General features: G+C 38.8%; 2 protein-coding genes across 2 annotated transcripts in view; one reads left to right on the top strand and one right to left on the bottom strand.

The window, feature by feature from the left end:
* The window catches only part of LOC145986819 (uncharacterized), a 51,673-nt gene extending 30,335 nt beyond the window's left edge, over positions 1–21,338 (bottom strand). Inside the window, exons 1-2 of the mRNA XM_083121305.1 lie at positions 21,260–21,338; positions 2,824–2,959 (exon numbers count right to left, since the gene is read on the bottom strand). Coding sequence (XP_082977431.1) covers positions 2,824–2,952 — 129 coding nt within the window. The 5' untranslated portion in view covers positions 2,953–2,959; positions 21,260–21,338. The remainder of the gene's footprint in view (positions 1–2,823; positions 2,960–21,259) is intronic.
* On the top strand, positions 7,198–10,338 carry LOC145997292 (uncharacterized). Its single transcript, XM_083134225.1, has 2 exons — positions 7,198–7,523; positions 8,376–10,338. Exons 1-2 carry the CDS (start codon positions 7,198–7,200, stop codon positions 10,336–10,338), a joined length of 2,289 nt encoding a protein of 762 aa, XP_082990351.1.
* Positions 21,339–24,592: the final 3,254 nt, after the last annotated feature.

Below are 24,592 nucleotides of genomic sequence, written 5' to 3'. Positions count from 1 at the left end.
TGGCGGGTTCTTGTAAACATTCGGAATTCAAGCGGGCGGGAGGGAGATATGAACCTTGTTTACGGTGGTATACTTTGTGCAATATTAGGATGTTTAGGTCTAAGGGGCACTCACGATTATCATAGAATTTTCCGAGAAAGAACAGAAGGTGCAATTCACGGCACAGAATTTTCCGATTGTTGATTAGAATACGCCGTTATGGCGAGAATAAATCGTGCCAACATTAATGAACAAAACAAACAGCACAGAGCGGTGGGGTGAAAAGTCTCCCCGATGGAGCAGTGGTAGCGTCATCGCCTTGTAATCAAGGGGTCCCGGATTCGATACCCGGTGGAGGCACATAGTGGTTCGGATCCAACTTTAAATTGTAGGTCCAGTCCCGATTAGCCTTACTGTGCATAAAGTGGACTTAAAACACCAAATCAACCAACCATCTCTTTTCAAGTAAGTTCATTTTTCTGTGACTTCTAGTACAAATGGATTGAACTGGTGTTTTTTTTTATATCATACTTGCAAGTAGCGTTTCCTTGTTTTTGTTTTATTTTGTAGAAAGGTGTTGATAATTTTGACGATAAAAATGATAACATTCAAAGGTAAATTAATCTTGATAATTGCACGCTTGTACTTGATTATTTATATTTCATTCATTAACACAAACTGTTATTAATTGTTATCCTATTCATGAGAAAGTTAACTGTAGTAGGTTTTGCGTACTATCAGGAAAAAAAAACACTGCTTGGTTAAAATATGTTAATGATATATCAAAGTTTCTCAAATTGATTGATTGATTTTACTTCGTTTTTCTGCTATATTTGGCTAGTCGTTAAGATCAGTCATGCGCAGGCTGAGATTCGAATCCGGGGTAGTGCGTTGTGCTAACCACTCCGTCACTGAGGCCTGCATATCTCAAGTTGTTAAAGCAAGGAGTGAAATTTCTGTTTTTGAACAACTCAACATTTCAAATTAAATTGTTAAATAATTTTAAAATTTGTTTGTGTTCCACTGACGACCGGGTTTCCTCCACGATCGATTCCCGGGTTCGAAAATGTCGGCTAACATGCTTGTGGTGAGGCAGGTATCCGATCGGGCTCTCAAGCCCCCCTGAATGTTTTCGGTTTACACTGGCAATGAAATTAATGACAAATAAATCAATAATTGAATATTGTCGAATAACAAAATTGATGTTACATGCAGTTGGAGAAAAGTAAGTTTCTGATTAATATTTTATGCATATTGAGTAGTAGCGTACATAATTCGTCTTTGTAATGTCATTCAAAGCCGTATGATCCCAATATAATCCTTGCCTTCTAAACCGTTCAAAGCAAATTAATAACCATCGATTATGCAACAAATGCTAATATTTTCATTACTTCTAGTACTTCGTAAGTCTTTTGGGAAGGGTCCTCACCCCTGGACCCCCCTAAATACGTCTTTCCTGTCCTTCAAAGCCGTATGATCCCAATAAAATCCTTGTCTTCCAATAAGTTCAGAGGAAATTATACAACAAATGCTAAACGAGTATATTTTCATTATATTTAATTTTCGTACTTACCCAGTCAACAAGGTAATGTTGCCACAACGTTGTGGCAACGTTAGCCCCTAACATACCTAACGTTGTTACAACGTTGAATGTATGTTGATACAACGTTGTGAAAACGTTGTGTCAACGTTTAAGGGTCATTTTTTTCAACGTTGCTGCAACGTTGGTTGACAACGTTGACACAACATATACTGAACATTATGTAGCAATGTTAGGTATGTCAGGGGTTAACGTTGCCACAACTTTTTTGCAACATTACCTTGCTGCCTGTGTAATTTATGAATATAACAATGCATATTTAAAATATAGTTATTTCACATGGTAAGCCATTTTTGTATATAATATATATGCGTAACAGGAAAACCTCATGTTTGTAATGTCACAGTTTCTCTTTACAAATTATAAAAACTTTTCCTGCTCCACCAAAATAGGCACTTGTTAGTCTGGAGATTGTGATGAATTAACCAATCTCTAACTTCACCTGGTAATCAGTTTCTTTTTGCAGTACTTAGCTCCTGATTATATAGTCTGGAATAAAAATATTTATCATGGGAGTTTCACTTGTATTCAACACATTTCATTTTCTGATCTTCCTTACAACTTCAATATTCACACATCTTTCGAAGGATAATAAAACACATTTTTTTCACTAATTACAATCGAAAGATTCCTTATTTGTGTTACTAAAAGTTATGTTTGTTTGGCATTTGTGTCGCACTGCCATCTAGTGTACGCTGTAGGAAATATAAGGTTTGGTGGTCAGTGCACGCACAAATTCAGATTAAACAAAACACTCCGATCTGACGCTTGTGGCGCTCATGGTGGTGATCATCCAAACTAAAGCGTATTCAGTGGAATGTTTTTTGCAACGTTGATGCAACATTATCACAACGTTGTTCCCCTACATACAACATTCATCGTAAATACAACGTTGTGGCAACGTTAGTGTGTTGACTGGGTAATAAGACTTTCGGGTGGGGGAGGTGTCCGGACCCCCTAAATACGTCCTTCCTGTCCTTTAAAGCTGTATGATCCCAATATAATCCTTGTCTTCCAATAAGTTCAGAGGAAATTATAACACAAAGGCTAAAATAATATATTTTCATTATTTAATTTTAGAACATGATAAATCCTTGGGGGGGTTCGAACCCCCTGGACCCCCCAAATACGTCCTTGCTGCCAAAGTCTTCCAGCAGACAACGGACTTCCGAATGGCGGGAGCGGTACCAGGATAACTTTACCTGTGTCCAAGGGGAAATTCTGTAAAGTATTCCGAAACTTACCACCCAGGCTTTGTCTTTTGTCCTCTCCAGATGTTCCTTCATCTTGTCTAGCACGTAGTCCACCAGTGAAACTTGGGGGAGTGGTTCCCCTTCGGGAAGCTTAGAGGTGAAGATTGGTCCCTTCTCCATCGTAAGGCTGGGAGGAAGAAAGAAATCAGAGCTGTAAATCCGTAAATGCAAAATCCAGAAACAAAGAACCAACGGAACGCGTGGAAAACCGCGAACAATGGATCACGAGAACACAAGCATCAGCGTCGGGGCTGCTTGTTCTTGATCCTAATTCAGGCACCGGAATGACATAATTATAGCTTGCAAATGCCTCGGAGACAGTTCGCCTAATAAAGGAAAATGGCGGACGGCTCCTTTCCATTTACAATTCACTCAAGAGTCGCGCAGCGAATGGTGGTTTCAATAACATGAAGGTCGTTTCCTTTATTTCGCATTTTGACTTGTCTGCGATAGCAATATGTGCCTCTCCAGACACACAGATTCATGGGCGAATTAGGTGACACCAGCATGGACGTCCACAGGATTTTTCCAGGGAGGGTAAAGGAAGGTATTTTTTTCCAGGGGGGACAAACAAGGCACATTTTCCCCAATAATAGTGTTGTTCCTTCAAAAAACATTGCTTAAATTTGAATTTATCATACTCATGCAATAATTAACACATATTATTGTGGATGAATTAAAAATCATATGTATGAAATAAGGTAGGTGTGCGCAATTTCGCCACGTTAAGCTTTGAACGACCGTTACAAATTCCTGATAAGTATGATGATAACGTCTGTACTGGAAATTGATAGTATATATGTTACGGTATGTGTGGAAAAAAATCACGTTCATGCGCTATTAATCAGGTACTTCAAAAGACAAAAGAAAAAAACCTTGCAACTGGCGAAATTGCATACACCCTGTACACAATTTTGCCACCCACTGTAAACAGAGGGGACAGGACAAACCGCGCTACAAAACAAACATATTTTCACCCCATGAATATAATGAAAAAAGTATAGATAGTAATGACATACATAATATACAGGGTGGGCCAAAAGTCCCTTACAACCCCTTGTAAAAATCGTTTTAGTGGAAATTGATGAATAACAACCATGTGTGACCACATTAGGCCTAGGGGGAAGTCATAAGGGGGGGGGGTGCCCTTGACGGCCATCTTGAAAGCCGCCATCTTGGATACAAGTCCAGTTTTGTAAATAGGAAGGTAGGCATGCGATACATGGCGAAATTGAAAGCACTTCCAATGACTACACAAATGGGGTGAAAATATGACTCTCAATGTATACGACACAACACTACACATATCATTGTAGGCAGAAAGCGTTCGTCTTCACAATGCAATACTTGCTACATAGCTTCGAACCCTCCTTCCTGGACAAAAGGACCGTACTTTGTTGCTCTCGATCTTATAACAACGCTACGTCTCGCACACACAATGGCTGCCTGTCTTTTCCGTCTAGCTCCTCCCCATCAAAATGAGACAAAACACGATCAGCGTGCGCTACCTACCTATACACTAGCACCATCTGCCGACTTAGGCCGACGTGTTGGGAAATACAGGTATCTGGCAGAATTGAAAACATGGCGAAATTGCGCACACCCACCTTATATAATTTTTGGTTGACTTTCATTTTCCAGGGGAAGCCACGGCCTCCCTTGCCCCCCTTCCGGACACCCATGGACACCAAGGTTGGTATGATTAAAACAAAAGTGTTTTAAACAACTTGTTTTAAATGGTTAAAACACATGGTTTTGCTTTTTTTCACAAATGTTTAAAACATTTAAAACAAACTTGATGTTTGATAGTTTGTGATTGTTTTGTAAGTATGCCTTTTCATTCAATGCGTGTCATTCTGTTTACTGTGTATAGAAATCTGATCACGGCTGAAAATATATATTGAATGAACAAAGAAACATATCGTGATGAATATCCGTGGGTCACGTTTAAAACACCTGGCTAGGTTTTTTTTACAGGTGTTTATATTTTAAAAAATTGAATACTACATGGATGAAAACCGTTTTGTTCATCACTTAACACACTGCAAAATGTGCACATTGTTGTTTTTAGTTGCATTAACGATAAAATGTCTTATTAAAAAAAGAAAAAGTAGTTACCACGTTGACTCACTGGGGCCTGGCAACTGTTGATTAGTTGAAGCTTCTCGAATATCCTAAATGCGAGATTTAAGACTAACATAAATGTGAATTTTAAGAAGTTAGTCAAGCGTTTACTTTACAATAGGAACACAGTCCATCCTTGTATGATTAATAGATTCCTTATTAATCATTATTCTTAGAAAATATGTCTTCTTGGCATTATGTTTTAAACTTTTTATTTGTTTAAAACATGTTTTTTTAGGTTCTTGTTTAAAACACTGTTTAAAGCATTTAAAACATGTTTTTTTAAAAAAAACTGTTTCTTTTGTTTCTTTTAAAAAAACACAAATTTTGCCAACCTTGGGTGACACACTTTTATATGTAAATTAGGCGAGACGAAAAACCTGATAACACGCAACTTTAATCATTTACTTGCAAAAATAAAGAAAAATAATAAAGGCAATAAATGGGATCTCACCCCCCCCCCCAGCACGCACACACAGAAGACTTATGTTTGGCAAGAATGATACAATCAGAGGCGGCGATTGGGTGTTACGTTTAGGTCGTTCGCCGGGCTAACAGCTTGGCTACGAGAGGAGTTTAAATGTGAGAAGGGGAAATAATTAATGCTCCTTAGTCCTTCACCTATTTATTGTACATAAACCGAACGGGTGAGGGGGTGAACACGCCCGAGCCGGATTTGAACAACTAACCACTGATTACCAGTGGCGAAGCTCCTATGAGGCTTAGCCTACCCAAAAAAATGTTGAAATTAAAATGTTCTTGTACCCTGTAACAATCAAAGTTCCTTAAAACGAATTAAACTATGTAATCCGAACGTTTGGTTCCGCCGATCCTTCCAGCTATCAGGCCAGAAAGAGGAGAGTGCGTTCGGTCCGAACTGTGAGGCTTTTGACGAAAAGCCTCGCGTTTAAAGGCAGCTACAGCGTGAGCTCTGTGTAGGAGGGAACGGAGGGTAAGGGGAGGGGACTGCCGATTCGCTGGGTGAAAGCAGCTAGCTTCAGAACCAACCTGTTGTGCTTCTAGTCATCTTGTGCAAAGTCCGTCGTTCATGCGCTGCATTGTTGAATGATAATTTAATTTAAGTGCATTCGCGCGTGTGTTTGTGTGTGTGTTACATAGTGTATTTATGTTATAAAAATATAATACTCTGAAATTATGTGTTGAAAACTAAGAGGATTTGCAGTGAAATAAATGTAAGTGAACAAGACTTCGTAGCTCTCAGATGCTTAACCTACGAAATCTTGGACACAGTGACTGTACAAATGGAAATACGTTTTGGAGATCTTGAAAAGATAAAATTTGTTGAATTGCTAGACCAAAATAGCTTTGGGGAATGTAAACTACATTTTCCTGCGATGAAATTAAATAACCTTCTGTCCACATATCCATTTTTCAACAAAGAACGATTAGAAAATGACTTATAGAATATCTATGCTGATGAAGAAAAGCATTTACCTCCTGCAGACCTTCTAAAATTCATAGTTAGTGTATAGGAATGTGTTCTTGTTTTCATTATTTGGTTTTGATGATGTGGGTTAAATTACTTTTATTCTCAAGAGATGGCGTATGTGGACCATGTATCAGCTGTTTGCGTGGGCGCCAAGAAAAGAAAACGGTTAGTTAGTGAGAAGCAACATGGCGCGAATCACGGTAACCACAGCTGGACATTACTAAGAACATACGTCGTCTAAAGTGATTAGAATTGCCTTTCAGTGATACTTCATGGTAGTTAGTGCATTACAGGTAGAAAATAGATGTCTCAAAAGAATCAGCGTGTGCATTTGTTATTGTGTTTTCTTACAAGAATCAACGCAACTCCAACATTTTTATGGTCCTCCAAGCCTTGGATGTCTTACATCTACCTGACTTTATGAACTGTAAACTTTGTGGTGAACGGTGTGTTCTAGTTTTGCATTGACATAGCGTGGTCCAGTTGTGTGGATTCGTGTCTCAAGAACTGAACGTTTCGTGCGGGTGGCAGAAGGGACATTCCGGAATCTCGATACTAAATTTATTGCGTAGCAAGCATATTCAGAAGGCGGGGAAGGAAATCAGCTGATTCTTCGTGCGAGCAGTGCAGCAGTGTTTCCAACCGGCGAGACGATTGTGTGTCCAACATCGGCAGCGCTGAAGTTTGCAGGTAATCAGGCTCATTTTAGTACCATTTCCTTTTCCTTTCTTTACATTACATTACGTTCATTAATTGCATTGTTGTGAAACCTTATCAGTTATCCTTTCACCATGACAGAGGCAGAGATTAAACGTTTAAAAGTTGTGCGAGGAAGCTACAAAGGGCAATTGACCCGTATGAAAGCATTCGTCGATGCATTTGACATTAATATACAGAGTGTTCAGGAAATTAAACTGAGATTAAGTCACTTGACTGAGATGTGGGACAAATTCAATGACGTTCAAACCAGTTTGGAACTTCAATCGGAAGCATCCGAAGAGGAAGTTCACAGAATAGAATTTGAAGAAAAGTACTACAGCATTAGGTCTCAAATGGAGACAATAGTGATGCGGCATGATCAAATGAATCAGCCCAGTGTTAGTACTAGTTCTGTTACGTCAGTTCATTCTCAACTTAGACTTCCAAACATTTCCATACCCTCTTTTGATGGAAATTACGAAAACTGGCTTCCATTCAAGGACAATTTTAAAGTGTTGGTCCATGATAACAATACATTACCAGTAATACAAAAATTACATTATTTGCGTTCCTCTTTAAAGGGACAAGCCAGTAAGCTCATTTCAAACTTGCAAGTCAGTGAGGCAAATTATACAGTAGCATGGAACTTGCTCACTGAAAGATATGATAATAGCAGGCTTATTGCATCACATTATGTTAGTGAACTATTACACATAAAGTCGGTGCGTAAAGAAGATGCAAATGAATTGAGACAGTTTGTAAATACAGCAACCTCAAATCTGAATGCTTTAAAGGCTCTTAAACTTGAGGTGCCTTTGGATGAAGTCATTTTATCCCAACATTTTGTATCTCATTTGGATCACAATACTCGTAAGGAATTTGAATTATCACAAGAGCATGATTACTTTCCTACCTTGTCAGAATTATTTGCATTTGTAGAGCGCAGGTGTCAAGCTTTAGAAAACATGAAACCGACACATAGTGACACCAATGCTAAGCAGTTTCAATCACATGATAAACAAGGTAAATTCATGAAACAAAGCAACACGTATTTAGCAACATCCACTAACATTCAGTGCATGTACTGTTCCGCAAATCATACTTTGTACCAATGTGAGACTTTCTTACAGGCAAGTTATAAACAGAAGCAAGAATTTGTGAAGAAGAAAGGTCTTTGTTTTAATTGTTTATCTTCAAAACATTCAGTGAAATTTTGTAAATCTGGAAATTGCAAAATTTGTAATTTGAAACATAATACTCTCTTGCACAGGGATACACCTGAAAGACCAAGATCGGCGAGTGTCAGTAACAATACAAGCAATAGACAACAATTGAATTCCAATGTGTCTCCTCAAGAAAGCAACAATGTGGCAAGAGATGAAGCACCTCAATCTTCATATTGTACAGTCAAAGAAAGACACACTTCACAAGTTTTATTGTCAACTGCCTTAGTGAAGGTAAAAGGCAACAATGGACAATTTCATTATTGCAGAGTTCTCTTAGATAGTGGGAGTCAGTCAAATTTTGTAACTACATCATTAGTGCAAAAACTACGACTGAAGAAAGAAAACTATGTTCCAGTTCAGGGGATAAACAATTCGTGTCTTGAAACTAAACATTGTGTAGATGTTGTAATCCAGTCTAGAACATCTAATTATACAACAACAGTGAAGTGTCTTGTGTTACCAAAAATCACAGGCGACTTGCCTACACAGGTAATCGACTGCAGTACTTGGAATCTTCCAAGGGATATTCAGCTTGCTGATCCTTCATTTCATCAGCCAGGCAGCATAGATTTGTTGATTGGATCTGAACTATTTTTCTTGCTACTACGTTCAGATAGAAGAACAAGAATAGGAAATTATCCTGTACTTCAATATACAGAGTTAGGATACATTTTAGCAGGAGCTATGCCTCAACAATGTGAAGCACCTACAACAGTTACTTCATGTTTTGTACGTACTGAAGATAGCCTTCAATTACAATTACAGAGGTTTTTTGAGTTAGAGGAAGTATTCATAAAGACCAAGAGCAAAGAAGAAATGGATTGTGAAAGGCATTTTCAAGAAACAACCATCAGGCAGAAGGATGGTAGATTTATGGTTAGGCTACCATTCAAACCAAATCATACTGAATTAGGGAATTCGTTTCAACAAGCAGACAAAAGATTTCATCAGTTGGAAAGAAGATTAACAACACAGCCAACACTCAGGCAGAACTATTGTGAATTCATGGACAATTATGAATCATTAGGCCACATGAAGCAAATTAAGACAACTGATGAAGAGAACAAGGAGTCATATTACCTACCGCATCATGCTATTATTAGAGAAAGTACTACAACACCTGTGAGAGTTGTATTTGATAGATCATGGAAAACAGACAGTGGACTATCCATTAATGATGTTCTAATGACAGGGCCTACAGTCCAAGAAGATCTATACTCTATTGTACTGAGCTTCAGGATGCACAAGATAGTTTTTACAGCAGATATAGCCCAGATGTTTCGCAACATTAGAGTCCATCCTGATGACACTAAATATCAAAGAATATTGTGGAGAAAATCACCAAACGAAGAAATACAAACTTATGAATTATTAACTGTAACTTATGGCTTAACCTCATCGCCGTACCAAGCTGTTGCAGCATTACAAATGCTTGCAAGACAGGAAAACGAAAACTTTCCCAATGCATCCAGCATATTATTAAGGGATTTTTATTGTGACAATGTAGCATCAGGAGGTGATAACATTGAAACTATGCTCAACTTACAGACTGAACTGAATGAACTCTTGAAACGAGGTGGATTTATTTTACGCAAATGGTGCTCCAATTGTGAGGAATTGGTGCAAGCAGTACCAGAAAAACACAGAGAAGTTCATTTACCATTTCAGTTCAATAATGAAGCAGAAATAAACACATTAGGCCTCATCTGGCAACCATCAACAGACAAATTTTTAATTTCGTGCAAAGTAGCGAAAGATGGAGACTTTTGTTCACCATTAACGAACATAACCAAACGACAAGTTGTGTCAATTGTTAGCTCCATATTTGATCCACTGGGACTTATCAGTCCAACTGTCATTTTATACAAGATGTTTTTGCAGAAACTCTGGAGTTGTAAATTGGAGTGGGATGAACAATTAGATTCAGATTTAAGAAACCAATGGACAAATTTGTATCAACAACTACCAGATATAGTTCACATCCAAATAGAGAGATTTGTAGTTTGAGTTGCTGTTTTAAGTCCACTTTGTGCACAGTAAGGCTAATCGGGACTGGACCTACAGTTTAAAGTGGGATCCGAACCACTTGTGCCTCCACCGGGTATCGAACCCGGGACCCCTTGACTACAAGGCAATGACGCTACCACTGCGCCATGGGGGAGGCCCAGAGAGATTTGTACTGACAACAGAAAAGACAAATGACATTCAGATACATGGATTCTGCGACGCAGCAGAAGAAGCTTATGGTTGTTGCATTTATATCAGATCAAGAGATGAGTCAGGAAGAATCAATGTTAAATTACTGTGCGCAAAGTCAAGAGTAGCGCCAATCAAAAAAGTTACTTTGCCACGACTAGAATTGTGCGGTGCTCTTCTATTAGCTAAACTAATTAAGAAAACAACAACAATTTTGAGAATTCCAATTGACAGTACTTATTTTTGGACAGATTCTAAAATCGAACTTGGGTGGCTAGCAGCGTCCCCCACTCGATGGAAAACCTTCGTAGGTAATCGTGTTGCACAGATTCAGGAACTTTCTGTGATTAACCAATGGCATCATCTCACATCTAAGTGCAATCCAGCAGATTTGATAACAAGGGGAGTAGAAACAAGAGCCCTCAAGGATTCGGAAATTTGGTGGAATGGACCTACGTGGTTAAAAGAAGATACTTGGCCATTACATGTTATGGAAAATAGCGAACTTGAAGAATGCATAACAGAACAAAGGAAGATTGTTACATCAATGTTTAACAAGATACATGGAACAGAAGCACATTTCATGCTGAGATTTTCCACATTACAGAGATTGCTTCGTGTAGTAGCGACATGCTACAGATTCATTTACAATGTTAAGAATCCTACTTCGAAGAGAACAGGAAGATTTTCTTATGTTGAATTAAGTGCAGTACTGATGAAATGTATCTTAATTGTGCAACGCATTTCATTTCCCCAAGAAATTCATGACTTAGAAGAAGGAAAGCAAGTATCAAAAAATAGTCCTATCAAGGATCTTCATCCATTTATTGATGACAGACAGCTGTTACGAGTTGATGGAAGACTCGAAAATTCAGAATTGCCATATGAGAGCAAATATCAATTAATTTTGCCTACCAAACATCATCTGACGCAACTCATAATTGAATCAGAACATCGTCGTTTATTACATGCAGGGCCTCAATTGTTGATAAGCTCTTTAAGACAGGAATACTGGATTCCACATATCAGACAAACAGTAAGATCTGTCTTGCATAAATGCTTAATATGTTTTAAGTTGCAAGCCAAGGCGTCACATCAACTCATGGGGCAATTACCAAGCCCAAGAGTCACACCATCACGTCCATTTTTAAATACAGCAGTAGATTATGCTGGTCCTTGTATCATAAGAACAAACAGAAGAAGCAGAATCACTACCAAGGGATATGTAGCTATATTTGTGTGCATGGCTACTAAGGCAGTGCATATTGAAGCAGTTATTTCCTTAACATCAGAGGCATTTATCGCTGCTCTACGCAGATTTGTTTCTAGAAGAGGAAAATGTCAAAACATATACAGTGACAACGGGACTAATTTTGTTGGAGCTAATAGAGAACTGAGAGAGCTCAGTCAACTCTTCAAAGCAGAACAGCTAAAAGGTGGACTTGAAGATTTTACAATAAAAGATGGAATCAACTGGCACTTCATTCCAGCTAACGCGCCCCACTTTGCAGGATTGTGAGAAGCCGCTGTAAAGTCTATGAAATATCACTTTAAGAGGATAGTGGGAAATGCTACTTTGACATACGAAGAGCTTGCAACATTATTATCGCAAATTGAAGCATTCCTCAATTCCCGACCCCTGACCTCAATATCTGATAATCCCAGTGACACCTTTTACTTAACACCTGGTCACTTTCTTATAGGGTCACCTCTCATGTCCATACCTGAGCCTGATTTAACTAACTTGCCCCAAAACAGTCTTTCTAGATGGCAACACATTCAGCAATTACAACAACATTTTTGGAAAAGATGGTCGAAGGATTATCTCCACGAACTACAACAGCGTCGTAAATGGACGGCTTCAACAGAAAATCTTCAACCAGGCATGGTGGTTCTGGTCAAAGAAGACAACGCACCTCCACTTACATGGAAAATAGCAGTAGTGGAAGAGACGTTTCCTGGTAAAGATGGTGTAGTGCGTGTGGCCAAAATTAGATCAAAAACTGGTTTTACTAAAAGACCAGTGAACAAATTGATTCCCTTACCTAATGACAATTGAATTAGCAAATCTGTTGATTGGAATTTATCCAATCAAGAAGGGGGAATATGTATAGGAATGTGTTCTTGTTTTCATTATTTGGTTTTGATGATGTGGGTTAAATTACTTTTATTCTCAAGAGATGGCGTATGTGGACCATGTATCAGCTGTTTGCGTGGGCGCCAAGAAAAGAAAACGGTTAGTTAGTGAGAAGCAACATGGCGCGAATCACGGTAACCACAGCTGGACATTACTAAGAACATACGTCGTCTAAAGTGATTAGAATTGCCTTTCAGTGATACTTCATGGTAGTTAGTGCATTACAGGTAGAAAATAGATGTCTCAAAAGAATCAGCGTGTGCATTTGTTATTGTGTTTTCTTACAAGAATCAACGCAACTCCAACAGTTAGCAATGATCTTCAAACAATCTACAAAGAAGTAACACAACTTATCAAGTTGGTCTTGACATTCCCTGTTACAACAGCTTCCTCCGAAAGAAGTATGAGCACCCTCAAGAGAGTAAAAAATTATCTCCGTAATTCAATGAAAAATGAAAGATTAAGTTCTCTCAGTACAATAGCCATTTAAAAAAAAACTGGTTAAAGAACTTTCTATTGATCAAGGCTTCAAGGAAAGAGTAATTGATACTTTTGCGACCAACAAGAAACGACGCATGAACCTACTGTATAAAAAAATATAAGTTGATTTTTCAGCCTACCCAGTATATACGCCTTAGCTTCGCCACTGCTGATTACTAGTGTCCACTGTACCTGGTCCGTCGGCGCCGTCTCGTCCGTTGGAGGTGTGTACTATGGGCACTACCCAACCTTCGCACGGACACACTTCACGAGTCGAACCACTTAGTCCAACCGCTCGCCTTCCTCACTCTTTTAAGCCTTCCTTTGGCGACCTTTCGTCACCCGGGAGCTGGCTCGCGTTTTTGTGATGACACAGCATTTTATTTGCGGCTCGTGACAGGAGGTCAATGACAGTTTGCTTTCTCTTAGAGACAAGCCTTAGCATTAACAGGCCATAGTGCGGGGTCAAACTGTACCCATAATCGTCTCCACTGGTAAAATTTCATATTTTTATCCATCCAACAACAATATAAATCACATTTGTAATTATTTCACAAAATACTAGGTCATTCAAATATGACCGGGACTGATTTTTTTTTACCAAATCCTTTATTGTCAAATACTTATTTGTACATGTCACCCTTCAAACTACTCCCCTCCAGAGTCCATACGTTTTTTCCAACATTCTGGAGCCCTTTTCATAAAAGTTTTTCGGTTGTCTGCGTATCCACTCCCGAACACTGCCGATGACGGCGTCGTTATCCGCAAACCGCATGCCTTCCAAGTCTGATTTAAGCCTTCCAAACAGGTAGAAATCACTTTGGTCCAAATCGGGACTGTATGACGGGTATGGCAGAAGGTCCTATTTCAATTTGCTGAGGGTTGACATGATTGATTTGGCTGTATGAGGCCGCGCATTGTCTTGAAGGAAGGCTGCCCGCTTTCCACCTCTCTCCCGCTTGGATCGGATCTTTTCCTTCACTTCTGTTGTCAGGAGTTTTGAGTAATAAGCTGCAGTGACTGTTCTGGCATCTGTAAGAAAGTCTACATGGATATAGATAACCCCCTGCCAGTATAAAAAAAAAAAAAAAAAAATAAAAAAAAAATAAAAAAAAAAAAAAAAAAAACCGTTGAAATCAGTTTTCCTTCCGAACGGGTCCTCCGCGCTTTCTTGGGTCTGGGTGACGGATGTTCGCGGCCGACGATCATGCGGTTCATTCTCCACGCGAGAAGTACTTACACCACTCAAACACACGGGTTCATGAGAGACACTCTTACCCATACTGTTGTTTGAGTCTCTGCAAAATTGCAGATGGCTGGAAGTTATCTCCAACGAGAAATTTGATCACAGTGCGTTGTTCCACGTTGCGCGGCACCTTCTGTTCGCTCATCACTCTAGCAACACTCAGACGAGCAGGTTCTAACCTGCGCGGGAAGGAGGGTCGGGGTTGTGGCTCACTTCTTCCAAGAACGCATAACTGCTGCGCATGGCTGGTTGTTTAAAGAAAAATCAGCCCCGGTCATGTTTGAATGACCTAGTTTTAGCTGAAGAATTGTCGTTTACTGCAGGGGAATTCTACACTCTGTAAAAAAAAAATAGCATCACTTCATTATTTTTGGTTGTCAGCATTTCGCTCGTGAATTATCAGTTGTTTTATTGATTTAATTCCACTTGTCGATTTGTTTTCCTAACAATTATATAAAACACTATATCTGTACAATATATTTTTTATTATTTAAGTCATAGTTACGTACATAATGCACTTGACAGAACTAATAACAAAATTATTGCAAATATAGCTTGTGGAACGTTTTCGCACAAAGACAATTTTTGCAAGTAAAAAGATTGAACAAAGGTTTAAAATGCATCATGATATGTCAATTTGAAATGATAGTAAGTAAATACATTGACTAGTACTTAGTGTGGCCACCGCTGGCCTTCCTAAGTGCTTCCAACCTTCGAGGCATGCTATGAATGAGATTTTGACAATATTCGACCTCAATTTCATTCCAAACATGTACAATTGCTGCCATAAGTTCCTCTTTTGACCTGTACGTCTGATTACCAAGTTTTTTGCACATCATAGCCCACAGGTTTTCTATAGGATTCATGTCTGGAGAGTTGGGTGGCCACCAAAGTCTTTCAATATTCATATCATGAAACCAGTTATTCACCACCTGAGCACGGTGACAGTTTGCATTATCGTCTTGAAAAATAAAGTAGTCCAAATTCTGTCCAGAAAAATTATCTCCTGCAGTTTGTAGAACTTTCCGATTCAGGATTTCCAGATATTGATCAGCCTTAACGGTCCATGTGCAAAATGCATCCTGCCAATCCATTTTGCAGAGAAACATGCCCAAATCATAACCCTGCCACAAAACGTTTGAGTTTCTAAAATACAAGATTTTGCAAGTTCTTCTCCCTTCCGCATCCACAGTTTAACTGAGATGTCATTCCCCAGCAATTTAAATCATTTTTCATCAGAAAATATCACATGTTCCCAATCTGTATCATTCCATGCGCCATAACGTGTGACAAACTCATGTCTAGCTTTTGCATGTGCGTCAGTTAGTCTGGGTTTTTTACGTTGGACGTGTTTAGAAACACCCTGTTTCTTTAGTCGGGATACTACAGTAGCATGAGTAAGATTAACTCCCACCTTATTTTGTAGTTTATGTGAAATTTGGCGTGAACTCATTCCTCTGTTCTTCAGTGCCATGTCCTTTATAATACGATCCAGTCTAGGTGATGTCTTTTTCTTTCTGCCACAGTGACTTCTCAGTGATGATTTTCCATGTTCTTGTTACTTTTGCAGACAGCGGCTAACTGTGGATTGATGCATTTGAAGTTGTCGGCCAATTTCTCTCTGAGAATGACCATCCATATGCAAAGCAAGAACCATTCCTTGCTTACGTGGTGAAATGTCACACTTTCTGCCCATTTTTTCGAGAAAACAAACTCAAATACACTACATACCACCAGAACACTTTACAAATATGATAAGGTATCCAAACTGTCAATAATGAACATGTAGTTGCAACATAAAACACGTCACAAGTTGCACTACTAACAATCGTTTTACAGATTCCTGACAATTGATTACAAAGCCTTGCAGCAGTAACTGATTGCAACACCCTCTAGCGGACACTCCAAACACTAAATCAACAAAAGAATAACACCACACTACGCAGTGATACCAGACCAATACTTCAATCAATTGATTTCAAGTTGTGCAGGAAAGATGCATGCATGCAAAACTCAAAATTGTCTACATCCGTAATAAGAATGCAGTGATGCTAATTTTTTTTTACAGAGTGTATAACTCTAACGTACTTTTTACCAAATCACCACTTACATTATATTGAGGGAATTGACATGTTAACCCGAGTGTTCTAATATAATTGTGAACTTTGTAAACAAAATATTGTGACAAAAATAAATGTAGTTCAAGAAAGTGAATATCTAACTACTGTTCCTTTTCTTGCCTCTCAGAACCTATCTGCCTACTGGCAATAAACAGTGCTGTTCACTCTTTCAGTCATTGGCTGCTGCTGTAGTGGAAAATTCTATCAACTGGTTGAATTATACTAAATGAATGTATGAGATAATCCATGTTCAAAAAATGGATCACACGTTTTTGCACTGCGCGTAAGATACTTATGTTTTACACAGTAAATGATTTTTTGCTGCCGCTTTCACGGCCCATGCTAAGTTTACGGGGCGAGCAGGAACCATTGCTCGATTTCATGACGAGTGACGTCAGGCCAGTCGGAGGGCGTTTCAACTTCAACAATCGTGAATTTTAGCAATCTTTGATTAGCCAAATGTACCAGAAAAGTGAGGCTAAATAGATTTTTTTAAAAACCTAGCTTACAATCTACGTGCAGAAGGATCCGGTGTGGCAGCTGACAGGTGTGGCTACGAAATTTTGCCTCATCGCCCCTCTTGGCCTGATCTCGCACCCAGCGACTTCTTTGTCTTCCCTTGGATCAAGCTACCTCAGGATCGATTTGAAAACGCAGATGATGTCATTATGGAAGTGAAAGATTGGCTTTCGAGACAATCGCAAGACTTCTATAATGATTGGTTGCGGAACGCCAAGAAACGTTGGCAGATATGTGTTTCTCTACAGGGCCACTCGCGGAGAAGGCTTAAGTTCAACATACTACATTTTCCATCTCACTCTGTTCATGGTGAAAATTAAAACTTTACGATATCGCCCCGCAATTATAAAACGTAAATAACAAATCAAAAGCATTTATCTATCTTTTTAGTTTTAGTAGCGTTTTCTTTAAGTATACTAATCTCTTGCCGGCAAGTACGAGAGCCAATCAATACATTTTGATAAGCATAACTATCTGTGTGGGGGTAGAGCGTATTGCATTTTATCTGAAGTGAAACAATGGAATATCTTGTACTAAAAAAAACTGTTCAAGAGCAAATTACATAAAACCTCTTATCAGTTTTTTTTCGCTGTCCTGACTTGCATTTTATGTTTGCTATTTGGCATCACTTTCCTGATTTTAGAACTTTAGTCGCCATGATAAAAAGTGATGAGGGGAAAGTCATAAACATCGGAATTTAAACTCGATATCTTTCTTGCATGTCATTATTGTTTTCAAAGAGCACTTTCAGAAAATGTATAGAGTCTTTGCTTGCCTATATGGACGCAATCAGAAAGATTTTAAGGGGGACAGGCTGCTGAAAATGCGTTTTGTATGTCATTATTAGTTTGCAAAATGGGAGCAAAATAATTATAATGACTTTTTCAATAAAATTAAGTTCAAAGGGGGTTCTGACCCCATAACCCCTCTTCGGTGCACCTATAATATTTGCGTGTGTGGTGGTGCGGAAGTAGTATAGCAAATATGGGAAGAAAAAACTCAGTGCAATCCGACAAGGTTTTCAGTTAGCCGAACAATACTAAGTTCGTATTTGGTTTTTTAGCATCTTTTTCTGTCTACTTAATTGCGTCAGTGAGGACTGGTCTTTGCACCAGTGATGTGCCGTAGACTATAAGTTTACGTCTACATGCGTTGTCTACACGTAATCTACGCTTAGATTACATTGGGTTGTAGTTTACATAACTACGTAGACAATCTAAAGTGCATTAAAATTAATTTTCAGGGGTTTCATGAAAGGAAAGTGACATTTTCAACTATATTGGTTCCTAACGAAATGAAAAGAATCCTATTTGCAACAAAATTTCTCGTCTCTTCTATTATTATCAACTATGTACATAAATAGTATGCAAAAAACAACAACAGATGGTAGTCGTGAGCCAAGAGTAGTCTTTTCCCCATAAAACACTAGAATATTTCCTATATTAGGTTTCTTCCTAGGTGAGAAATTGTTCGAATTTGGAAGAAAGAGCATGAAAAGTTCAACATCAGCAACTGATACGTAGTATAATTTTCTTTTAATTCCACGGCGCCCTTTGCTAAGTTACCACCTTTCGCCATGTTCTTTACATAGATTACGTAATCTACGTGTATAAAATAGTCTACGTGTAGAATGTAGACTATCGTTGTTTACGCGTAGACGCACATCACTGCTTTGCACCTAACATTATACTAGAAAAAAAAGCACGGTTAATTTTTGAAGTGAAACGTCACAGAGGATTCAGTTATTTTCAAACGCCCGAGTGGGTGTGTGGGAGGGGGGGGGGGAGTCCGAGCGATGCTTTACCTATAATCAGTTGCTACTCCATGTGTCGAGGTCATCGCACCTCATCCACAAAGGAACATGCAAAAACGTGTCTTTGTGTGTATTTCGTTCTCCCACCCCCTCTTTCTAAGTGTGTTGGTAACAGCATGGGGTTAAAACGAAGCGTGTATACTCTGTCCCGGGAATCTTTGGAGCAAGAGGCAGGGAAAAGGAGAAACCAAGTGTGCGAAGCGAAGCAGTACGCCCTGGTGCTAGCAGCCGCATTATCCTCTTCATGTACTCATTGCCCCCTAAAGCGTTAATTGGGTCTGGAGTAGCCACTTGCGCAAGGACTAGTTTTCGCTCCCTTGCTCCAGAGATTCCTGGGATAGAATATAATCGTAGACAATATTAAAAAATAAAATCAAACTGGCCTGACAAGGAACAAAGCTGTAACCACAAGGGGACGGTCGCTCTAGGCACTGAGGCAAAGAGGACGCCGAACGAACACACATGGAAAAAGTTGGAAAACTAAACGTTGAGGCAATTCTCTGAAAGTACTCTCCTTGTATCGCTCGCAATACAACTCTTTACATAAAGGTCAGATGATGTTTATAATGTATTGCTTAGTAACAGCTATTACATAAGGTTTGTTCGTAATCAGTGGCGTCGCTAGGTCATCTGCTTTGGGGGGGCTGCAACCAGATACATGACTTGCTACTATTGTAAATATTTTTAATGTTTGAAAATAGCAAAGTGATTAATAAGACAATAATATATAACAATCATAAGGAATTAAAACTAACATAGACTTACTGCATTAATTTTTATGAAAACAGATGGATATTCTTATCCTGTTTTTCTAATGCTGGTGAACTATGTCTTTATGTATCAGCTGTACTCTGCGGTTCGAATTTCTTGCAAAATTATCAATAACACAATCCACACACAATTCATGGCACTCTTCCTTTTCTATGGCCAGTATGTCAAGTGAGGAAAGTCTGTCTTGGCTCATACTATTACGCAAAAATTTCTTGATTCTCTTCAAACAGTTAAAATTCCTCTCACACGATGCTGATGTCACAGGAATTGTCACTGCAATTTGCAACATTCTGCATAAGTTCGGAAACATGTCTTTTGGAATGGCGTTCATTAAATGTACTATGGATGTGATGGTGTATGTCAAGTTCTTTGGGTAATTTTTTGCAACCATGATTTCAGCGATCGGCACTTGTAATTGAAAATAGTCACAAAAACCACTCAAGAATTGAGGGTTCAAAAACAAGTCAAAATTTGTTGTAAGTAAAGAAGGTGACATATGCTGAATTCCAACCAGAACACTGGAAGTTGCTTTATCTTTAAAACGACTTTCCAGCTCATTTATCATTCGATCAATGATAGTGTAAAAATATCCGCAGAATGCAGGTTTATCGGTATCAGTTTTGTGCCCCAGGGTTTCATTTACAACGTGGTCTTTCAGTGATGATGGTAATGTGTGAACACGGTTGTGAACTTTTGAATAATATTCAACACTTGTTTCATTGAGAGTTACCTTCTGTTTCGCAAATGACTCTGCCTCTTTGTATACAGAGTTAAAATATTCTTCATTTCGCATACCGCGTAAAGTGTCAAGCACTGCATTAACACCTGCAATTGCCTCCGCAATATCAAGGCTTGGTGACTGCAACTTGTTATTGAGAATTTCTGTCAAGGACAGAAGCTCAATGAAAATTAACAGAGACGTCATGGTTGAGAATTTTCTCAAAAATTCATAAAGGGCTGTACATTTATCTGCTGAATCTGATGGTTTCCTCAGATATTTCAAAAGAGCATCATAAGTTTTTCTCACCGCAAGTAGATACCTTATTTGGCAAGCCCATCTAGTGCTACTTAGATTTTTTACTTCTGCACGAACATTTACTTTGAATAATATTTTTTTTCCATAGTTGTACGAACAACAGTAAATGTCACAAAAAGCTTTGATAACAAACACACAATATCACAAACTCCGTAACACAAAACGCACCACTACCGTTTCCTCGCGTAGCAACCGTTGTGAAAATAGAACAAATGACGGCGATCGTTTGCACTGTTACCAGCTAAAGACATGACGTGTCAGATGTAAGATCGTGGTTTAAAAAAAACTATGTCACAACGAAGCGATTCTTTCCCAGAATATGTATCTAGAGGTATGTTCCTGCATTAACAATTGTTCAAATATGTTTATCGAAATACTGTATGTAATAATAGCTAAAAATTGAGGGGGGCTTATCGAGGGATTGGGGGGGCTGAAGCCCACCCTAAAAGGGCCTAGCGACGCCACTGTTCGTAATCGTGTGATATACAAAACAAAATTAATTATTGTGCTACTCGAGAAACTACGGACTGCCTGGTGAAAATCTCCAAAACTCTGCACAAATACAAACGGCGGTAAAAAAAAGTAAAGAGATGTAAAATCTATCACTTACCACCTCGACGTGGATAACACTAATGCCTGAGTAATGTTCAACCCCGTCACAGGGCTATCTTGCTTCTGCGAGCGCTGATAACAACTGCCGATCTAGAGTGTAAGTGCTTTATAGCTTCATCTTCAAGGACATTGGGGCGTGAGGGGCGGGTGACCTTCCGAGAAGCCACTTAAAAGAAAGTGACCCCTGTGGCGATATGGATCCAGGGCTGGAATGGATGGTTATTATTGCATGCCGTTATTACAGTTCCTCCCATTGTCACGATAAACTGAACTGACGAGGAGTAAAGAGAATGAAGAATAAACAAAAACCTATTCTCTCAAAGAGTCTCACAGTGGTTCGGATCCAAATCTAAACTGTAGGTCCAGTTTCGATTAGCCTATCATGGGTATAAAGTGGACTTCAATCAAACTTTCTTAAAAAATATTCTCGAGCTTGTTAAACTTCGTTATGATAAACCAGTAGCGTACGCAGGATTTTATCAAGGGGGGAGGGGTTATTTCTAAAACTTTCTCCAAATTCACATTACCATTATTGTATTATACTTTAATTAAATAATAATAATCACAATTAATTAATAATACTTATAATTAATTAATTAGCTGAATTACTACTAAAAATACTACTAATACCACAACTACTATTAAGTAGTAGAGATCTACATAAATATAGTATTTACGAAAGCAATAGAACAATATCACTTTCTAGTCATTCGATTTTTATCAAATTCTGGGAGCATTTTTTTTCTTTCTTACGAAATAATTGTCTGGTCAACGAGGTGAGACATTTTGTGAAGAAAATCCATAAAAACAAGAAATATATTAAATTAAATTAACATAATCAAAGTATGGAACTCATCCAAGGAGCCGTGGTGATCTGGTCGGTAGAGCGTCTGACAACCACGCGGGAGATCCGGGTTCGATTCCCGGAATTGGTCGGAATTTTTCCGGCTTCTTCCCCGCATAAATGTCCCCGATAATTCACATCTGGATTGCCTCTCTGTTCTTGCCAACAAAACATTTTACAATAGTAAAATAAAATAGTTAGATCATCCACAATAATAAATATCCACACTATTGTTCTAGAAGCACTTATGATTCTGGTATGTTTTATAATGATTTGCGTCATGTCGAAAGGTTTCCTTGGTTAGCTGGGTGTGCTGAGAGAAACAAAATATTGCTTTGCTACACATGGGCAAAAGACTCCGAATGGCGTCTGGTGTTCTGAATTGAACAACCTAATTTAAAAAAACTATAAAATACCAGTCTTCCAAACCTTTGTTGCACAGTGAGTCTCATTTGCTAGTTTTTAAATATGCATGGATCATGTTTAATCGAAAGCCGGTCGACTTAGACAACAAAACACAATGAAATTGTACTTTCAAATAGACATTACTTAGGCTATATCGACTAATCCCATAAATAAAGTATTAGGTAAAAAAAAAAAGGCGTGGCCTTCCTTTGGACTTGGCGTTCCCACCCGAAATACGCCACTGACGATCGTATATGCGGGAAACCTAATCTTACGAGTTTTGTACGTATGCTTATAACGTGCTCATGAGGCCGGCCTCACGGTGTTACCCACTAGGACGTATAGAAAGAATATCAGCAACACTGAATTTCCATCAGGGTTGGAAATTTGTGGCATACCAGCATTTTATATAAACATTAGCCTGTTTTCGTGCAGAGATTTCCACTTCATTGTACATTCTCCATATTTTGTACAAAACTTAGGTTTTTCTTGGATTTGAGAGTATCATGCAAGGGAAGGCTTTTTCGGGGTTTAGGACAAAGAGTGTTGCGGGGTTATTCTCGTGGGTCATGTCCGGTTCATTTCTGGCGGAACACGCCATTGTTGTCACGTTGGATGGCAGGAAAGAGCTAAATCGAATCGCACCTAAAAATTGGGATTCTATTTCTCTCAAGCAACTACATTTATTAACCTGTTTATATGTTATATAGTAACATGTCGTGTTACCATCTAAAACAAGCATCTTATGTTATATTATCAGGTAAAGGTGTGCACTCACACGAGGGGCAGAACAAACTACAATGCGACGTTTTGTATTCACACTGAGAGGTCACCACTCACCTTTATCTTTGTTTTTTCTTGAAAGCTTCCGCCCCGTAGTGGTCATCCTAAAATGTTACGAAGCCAGGTGACCTGATTGATGTTTCTTGATAATCTTTAATTCTTCAATTCCGTTCTCCATACATTCTCATCGTCACGATTAACATAGAGCAGAACAAAAAAATGACAAAAATTTAAATTATGTTTACTTGCACATACAGGTATCAGAAATTCATTTATCTGCAAAGCCAAGGCTGGATTTAACTATAACCATTCATTCCTTTGGTTAGACAACAGATAACAATGGTGTTTTCCTCGGTGCGAGGAAGTCTTGCCCCAAAAAACTAAGTTGGCAATAGTAGTTCGTACCAAACTGACAGTCGCTGAAAGTGCAGTACCTGTCTTTTGCTCATGGCACATACCGAACCGAAAATGACGGGGTTCTTCTTTCCCTTTACACCTCAATTGCAAAATAAATAATTTTAGAAAAAAAATTATGAAAAATTGACAACAGGGTTCGACCACTATTCGATGGATTTTCGCGATGTCTCATGATTGGTAGTTCCTTCTAGAGGTGTGTGCATAAATCACTCAGGGGTTTAAAAAAAAGGAAATAAACAAAAAATCAAGATCGATGTAATCTGGTGGGCGGGAGGAAATAACGTCTAACAGACATACAAAATTGTCAACACTTTTCTAAAACGTCACGCCACTGGCAAGTAAAGAAGCGACTTGGGGAGACATTGAACCACTCGCCATGACATACCCCCTCCCCCTTCGTACATATTCAAGCAACTAATGGATATTATCGCACTTTTGTGCCTGCCCTGCTAGCAACTCTACGCTTCGCCACTGGGTACAAACACTAGAATTCTGTTTCTTGCAATTTTAAAAGCATGGCTATAGCTTCGTCAGATGAAGAGAATATTTTACAAAGAGAAAAAAGTGCGGGTTTTTAGGGGGGTTGAGATCTTGGATCTGGTGTTCAGGCAGCAGTGGCGTGGCGTGGGATTTTTAAAAGTGTTACCGGTTATCAGTAGGGCATTTAAGGGAGGAGCCGTAAGACTTGGTCGCCTCCACCTCATGCCCCCCCCCCCCCAATGTCTTCCAAGTAGTTCATATAATATTAATCTGGTACGTCTGCAATCAATACTAGATTTTGGTAAAGTTATTAATCAGGAAAAAAATGTTGACATAAGGACTGAAGTGAAATCGCAAACATTGGTTGTTGACACAATAAAACGTAATTTGATACTTACAGAA

This window comes from Lepisma saccharinum, chromosome 1 (genome assembly GCF_977018435.1).
Source record: "Lepisma saccharinum chromosome 1, izLepSacc3.1, whole genome shotgun sequence".
Lineage (NCBI taxonomy): Eukaryota > Metazoa > Arthropoda > Insecta > Zygentoma > Lepismatidae > Lepisma > Lepisma saccharinum.
This window is presented reverse-complemented; position numbering and strand designations above follow the sequence as displayed.

What these genes read in the sequence shown, in the direction of transcription:
- LOC145997292 (XM_083134225.1), top strand. Translation starts at nt 7,198, where the DNA reads ATGACAGAGGCAGAGATTAAACGTTTAAAAGTTGTGCGAGGAAGCTAC. An exon ending in GTTAGTACTAGTTCTGTTAC is followed by an intron (nt 7,524 to 8,375) that starts GTCAGTTCATTC and finishes TCTCTTGCACAG; the next exon opens with GGATACACCTGAAAGACCAA.